The 6,276-nt window shown below is 54.1% G+C and overlaps 1 protein-coding gene across 1 annotated transcript; it reads right to left on the bottom strand.

The window, feature by feature from the left end:
• Positions 1-3,793, bottom strand: GIP (gastric inhibitory polypeptide). The gene is made up of 4 exons (XM_089901125.1): positions 3,639-3,793; positions 2,040-2,186; positions 1,392-1,481; positions 1-642 (listed from the first exon to the last, which is right to left on the bottom strand). The coding sequence occupies exons 1-4, from the start codon at positions 3,767-3,769 to the stop codon at positions 498-500; spliced, it is 513 nt and encodes a 170-aa protein (XP_089757251.1). The 5' UTR covers positions 3,770-3,793; the 3' UTR covers positions 1-497.
• Positions 3,794-6,276: the final 2,483 nt, after the last annotated feature.

The following is a 6,276-nucleotide window of genomic DNA, read 5'->3' as shown; positions in this document are numbered from 1 at the left end:
TCGGGTGGGTGGATCTCTTCATGGTATTGAGCCATCCCTTGTTTCTGAGACATAATAGATTGAAAGACTTCCTAGCTTAAGAGGAGGATTTGAGGACAATTGAGACCAGCAGCAGCTACAGAGAAGGGCAACATGCCTCCAACTCTAGGGGTTCCATCACTGAGAAGGTGCCATGGCACAACGGTACCAAGGAAAAGCTAAGGTTAGGACGGGCTCAGGTGGGTAGGGCAGGTGAGAGCAGCATCTCACCTGGAGGAAATTGAGGAAGAAGTGCAAGTGGTACTAATAACTGTCAAGGTTACCAAACTCTTAGCACCCTGCAGATGTTGGTTTCAGCCTTGTCCTCGAATGATCTTATTTAAACCCCACCAAATCCCATGACATGGTTTAAGTAGCCCCAATTTTCACAAAAACCCCAAGGTTCAGAGAGTCAAAGTAATTTGTCAGCATGTGTTGAGGTGAAGATGTGAACCCGTGTCTGACCCCAGAGTGCGAGCTCACAACCACAATGCAAGATGCCCAAAGCTACCAAACTCCCACCTGAGCCTGCAGAACTCCATCTGATCCACTATCCAGGACAGCAGCTCTCGAATCAGTAAATCCTTTAGCAAACCGTCATCACTGGGGTTCTTGGGTAGGGAGCTACAAAGGAGAAAGCCTCAGGCAGGCGCCTTTAGCCTGGGCACCACCCAGAGAGAGTAAATACCGGACCTGGGACTCCAACTTGGTGGGACAAGGTGGGGTGGGGGTGGGGTGTACGAGCCAACACAGCTGCCTCTCAGTTGTCTCAGCTTTCAAAGCTCCACCCCAGACCTGTCGGCCAGGGAATATAGGCTCTTCCATACAGGCAAAGACAAACAATTCTGGTGGGAGACATCCCACGCATCCACCTCTCCAAGTGTCCCAGAGTGCATTCCAAAACCCCAAGAGATTACTTTGGGAATATTCACTCTTTAGAAGGATCTGTGTCATCAATTCCTCAGCTTCCTACAGAAACAGGGTAACTGATTTCAGGGGACTGGCCTTCGGAGGGTCCCAGTTTCACAAAAGCCTTCCTGAAGTTTGGCAGGCAGAAGTGGAGAAGCCAGTTTCCGAGGTCTCTTTTGTGCCCCACTCCTGGACTTGTTGACTCTGCACACTAGGTCATCCACCTTAGAAACTGTGGCCCCAGATTCCCTCCCAGGACCCCCACCCCCTTTCCTCCCAGGCTTTCCCTTAGGCTTGGGCTGTCCTCCAGGAGTTCTGTGAAGACCCCTCTTTGAACTCTGAGTAGAAGGGGATGCTTATCTGGGGCCTAGCCCTGCTCTGGAGTCTGGGAGAGGGAACAATGAGGTGGGGTCAAGAGGCACCCCCCCCCCGCCCCCGACCCCTTCCCCTGTGGGCTGACTCACCCCTGCTGCGCCCTTGCCTCCTCCTTCCTGTTAGATTGATGGGCCAGCTCTAGGGCCCGGGCCTCCCTCTGGGTGATGTTGTGTTTCCAGCTGGTAAAATAAAGATTAGGGAGTGGGTGGGGCCAGGTGGGACTCCAGATGTTCTCCAGCCCAAAGAAGCTCCAATCTTTTGGTACCTCAACCCAAGGAGCAGAGGGGAACTCTTTCTCTACTCAGCCTCCCCGCTGCTTGTCTTCAGCTATCAGTGACAAGCTTTTCAGGAGCTACCATGCTGGCCAAACAGTGAGGGCAGGGGAAAAGATTTTGCATAGAGAAGAACGATGAAAGCAGTTTATCCTATTTCCAAAGTCTGAAGCTGCCGCCACCAAGTAGTCATTGGCAGCAGTTCAGCTCCCCTGGTTCATCCCCAGCCCCCCGGGGATCCTCTGTGAGTCCCATACATCTTCCCGACTCCTCCTCTTAGAAGAAAAGGATTGGAAAATTGCCCAAATCCTGCTCCAACCCCCGACCAGACTGCTGCCTGAGCCAGGGTCCCAGGCAGGGCCGCCATGCGGTCCAGCTTCCCAGCAGCACCTAAGCGAAAGGTGCCACCTGGCCTTGTGCATCACACGGGGGCACAGGGAGCAGGGAAGGGCACGCATGACTCACTCGCTCTTCTTCCCCTTCTGCGCCAGCAGCCAGTTCACAAAATCTTGTTGGCGGATCTTGTCCATGGCGATGCTATAGTCACTGATGAAAGTGCCTTCAGCGTACCTGGGGCCTCGTGGTTGGGAGTCGCTGGCCTTAGTGTGGAACCTGAGGGGCAGGGAGGGGAGAGAGAGGAAAACCAGGATGCCATAGAAGGAGCAGAGGGTGCGAAGATAAATGATTGTCACCAGCAGGGGCTGCTATTTGGAAAGGAAGCAGCCCATTTCTAGGGAGTCAGTTTTTATGGAGACACCCTCTTGTCCATGCGTCAAGCCCCTGGGGCTTTATCCTCAGCTCAAGCACCCACTTCCAGCATCCTCGGTGTTTGAAGCTCTGCTTCTGGGCAAAGATCAGGGGTCCCCCTCATCCCTAAGGACCGAGCCATAGTTTTCTCCTTTGCTCCTCTTGCCCTGGCCCCACCAGATTCAGTTCTTTGGTTCTCAGTTTCCTGACAATAGTGAGCTCTCATATAACAGCACTTACTATGAGTCAGGTCCTCTACAAGCCCTTTAATACAGAAACTTACTAAATCCTCACACCACCCCAAGGAGGCAGACACTATGTAGATCTCCCTTTGGTAAGTGAGGAAACCACCGTGCAAAGAGATTAACTTAGCATACAGTGTAGGTATGATCCAGGGTTTACCCCAGGTAGTCTGGGTCCAGGTCTATGGTCTTTAACTTCTGCATGATGTTGTCTGTCCTTGTATATATGTGACAGCTGCATCTCAAACTTAGCCAAGTTGACAGGGGCATATGGCTTGTCCTTGCATATGAGAAGGCCTAACTCTACTCAGACACGTCTCTCGGCCTCCCAAACACACAAACAGAGCTCCCTGCTATATTCATTCATAATCTTCCCTGCCTTTTCCTCACAGCGCTCATGACAGTTTGAAGCTTTGCCTAGATGGCTCTTCATGTGCTTTCCCCTTGGGCCTATATGCTCCACGAGGGCAGGTGGCATTTGTGGACCACTCTTCAGGTATATCCCTTGTGCCTGGCACACAGGAAGCCTGCTGTAAAATTTGATCAAATGCACACATAAGTGACTGGTTAAGGCATTCATTAGGAAGGGAGATGCTATCATCTACTTCAGACACTTAACCACTGAGAAGTCCTTCCAGAGATCTAAGCACACTCTCTCCATCTACAACAGTAGCTCGTAAAAAAGACTCCCTGGGGCTTCCCTGGTGGCGCAGTGGTTGGGAGTCCGCCTGCCGATGCAGGGGACGCGGGCTCGTGCCCCAGTCCGGGAAGATCCCACGTGCCGCGGAGCGGCTGGGCCCGTGAGCCATGGCCTCTGAGCCTGCGTGTCCGGAGCCTGTGCTCCGCGACGGGAGAGGTCACAACAGTGAGAGGCCCGCGTACCGCAAAAAAAAAAAAAAAAGACTCCCTGGTTCTAGCCTCACTCTGCACTCAGACTGCTGAAAAGTTTTTTTCCGTCGAGCATCTTTCCTCTTGGCCTGGGATTCCTCCCTTTCTCATCTCCCCCTTGAAAATAGAACCCAGTCACCCCCCGAGCCTCCTCCCCGGCACCTGACCCCTTCCTTCTCACCCCAACCTGGAGTGACCTTCTTCCTTCTCTCCTAGCACCAATGCCAGGAGCAGGGACACCAGCAGCAGAGAGAAGGTCTTCATGGCCACCATCTTCCAATGGTTATTTCCTGAGCTAAGAGAGAAAAGGACCAGCATGAGGTGGAAGCCCTGTGCTGAGGAAGCAGGCAATATGGCCACGCACTCCTGGTGCCCCAGAGCCTGTGGGGAGTCTGAAAGCTGGGGGGCCCTGTGCCCTGGGAGTTGGAGCTTTTCTAAGAGGCTAGAGCAACACCTTGGGGATGGTGGGAGGAGCTGGCATTAGAGTTAGAAGGGACGTTAGAAGGGATATGGAGCCTGGATGAGAGTGGACCTGCTTCTTGTTTTTCAGGTGGAGTCTGAGTGGGGTGGGAGGAGGGCAGCAGGGGGGCGATCCTGGCAGGAAAAAGCAGTGAAGTCCTGTGTGCAGGGACAGCCCCCTTCCTGGCCCCTGTGGCTAGACATCACAGGCATGTGGACTGGCAAGATTCTCCCTTCAGAGCCTCCAAAGTTCATACCAGCCAGCCTTCCAGCTCTCAGATTGGCTGTCACCTAAATCTTCGCAGCCCTCTTGGCCTGAGTGAAAACCATAAGTAGAACCCCTACCCCCCAGCCTTCACTATCCCCACTTAGGGATGTCCGACGCTTCTACCGAGGGCAAGCCCCGTTTCATCAGGGCATCTTCAGCAGAGACGAAAAACAGTAAGGAGCCTTCCTCCCAAGCCCTGAACACCAAAGCTAGCTCTACAGATGTGTGGATTTTCCTGCGTTGTCACCTGGGTGTTAAAGGAACCCTCAGCCCCACCTTTTCTTTCTTTCACAGAGGAAAAGAAAGTGAGGGGCTAGGGTGCCAAACACCTCAGGGGTGCCAAGACCCACCTCCTCTCCAGTGTCCTGTCCACGTCCACGTCCACCCCCATCCCAGCTGCTCTCTTACCAGCCTTCCTTTCCGGCTCTCCCAGAAGGATAGGGCAGGGGTCTCCTCCTCCCTTCTGGCTCTTTGGAACCTGTCTCAAGAAAGTCTGCCCCGGCTCCTTTATATCCAGATATCACAGTCCTACTGATTAGCCTGAAAGCATCTTATCTCAAGAAATTAATCCCACAGCTCCTGCCACATTAAGTCCATTTTACACGTAATAAAGTTGCCCTTTCCACCTGAACTGCGCTAATTGGTAATTAACATTTGGGTATCTCCAGCTGCTCGCTGGGCCTGGCCTGTGGGCAGGGTACCTTAAGTGCCCCTTTTCTTCTTCCCCCTCCTCCCTTCTGGGCAGGGAAGCCCAGTATTCCTCCACTTCCTTTATAGGTGCCCTCGGTTAGAAAGGATGGGTGCCCTTGGTGAGGGCAGGCTTGGGTAAGGTGACACTAACTTGGGGGGGGGCACTGCCATAGACATTAGACTACTCCTGGGTCGGAGAGAGAGGGGCCACAGTGGCCCGCGGCTTTGTCAATGTGGCAGTGTCTCCAGCTCGATATCTAGGGGGTGTCCAGCTGCCTGGGGAAAGGGCGGGAGAGTGATGGAGCAGAGGGTTGAGGGAACATGAAGGATGCGGGTTTCCTGGTGGTAGCTGGTGAACTGAGAACTTCTACTCAAGCTGCCTTCCTGCTGAGGGGCAGGCAGGGTGGGGAAAAGAGGCACGTGTACACCGTGGGGACGCAGAGGGAGGCGGACCAGCTACAACTCTAACTGTAAAGATTTATGAGGTCCAAGCCTCTCTCCTCCAGTGCTCTGCTCTCCTGTAAGAGAGAAGTATGTGCCCCTGTGTTTTGCCATCAGAGTGGGGCCTCTGAGGCTGCGCTGTGCCTCGATCAGACCCGGGGCCCTCAGACTGGAGACTCCTTGAGGTGCACCCTTTGCCTTTCTCCAAGCACTTAGTGCATGGCTCTGTCCCCAAGGGCTCTCAGTCCGGAAGGGGCGGGGCACAGCCTGCACGTTTGGCCGACCCCCAAGGCCTCCTTCCCAGGCTCTTCCCTCTCCACACTCTGTGGGTACTTTGAACCCTAAACAGCCCCGCTCCTGCCCTGCCTGTTAGCTGCAGGGCTGAGTAAAGGCCACTTTCCTTTCCAGGTCAACTCCCCAGCCTGGGAGCCGGTCCAGCATGAAATTAAGTGCTTGTGTGGGATGAGAGGTAGCTGACTAGGATGGTCACTTACCTCTGCTTCCTGGAAACCTCACTGACCCACCACCCACTTTCCACCGTCTCGAAAAACTTCTCTCTGGGCAAGCTCTCCAGATTCCATCTCCTAGCTATCAATGGGCAGAGATTAGACATCAGTTCAGATTTGGCCTCCAAAGAGGGTGCGGGGGCTGCTTGTGATCCTGCTTCCTGCTGAGCGGCACAGTAAATGGGCTCAGAAGGGTTGGTGCGAAACCTGAGCCCCACTGCCGGAGGCACAGCATATCCAAAAAGTGTGGACATCATTCCCTGGGACCCCTAAGTCTCACGCCGAACCAGAGTCAAGGAAGGTTCTGGGATGGGTCCCAGCAGCCCTGAACCCCTGCCTGGTGCTCCGGGGATTTGTTTGGGGGTGAGCTGCTCTGAAGGCCAGCTGCACTTTTTGTCCCTAGCCCACTTCCTCTTGGAAGTGAACTCTCTGCAGCCCCCTTCCCTGTTTCCCTTTGATTT

The sequence above is a fragment of the Delphinapterus leucas genome, chromosome 19 (genome assembly GCF_059928025.1).
Source record: "Delphinapterus leucas isolate spDelLeu-1000000601 "Yukka" chromosome 19, BTC_Dleu_Yukka2, whole genome shotgun sequence".
In the NCBI taxonomy this organism is placed as follows: Eukaryota; Metazoa; Chordata; class Mammalia; order Artiodactyla; family Monodontidae; genus Delphinapterus; species Delphinapterus leucas.
This window is presented reverse-complemented; position numbering and strand designations above follow the sequence as displayed.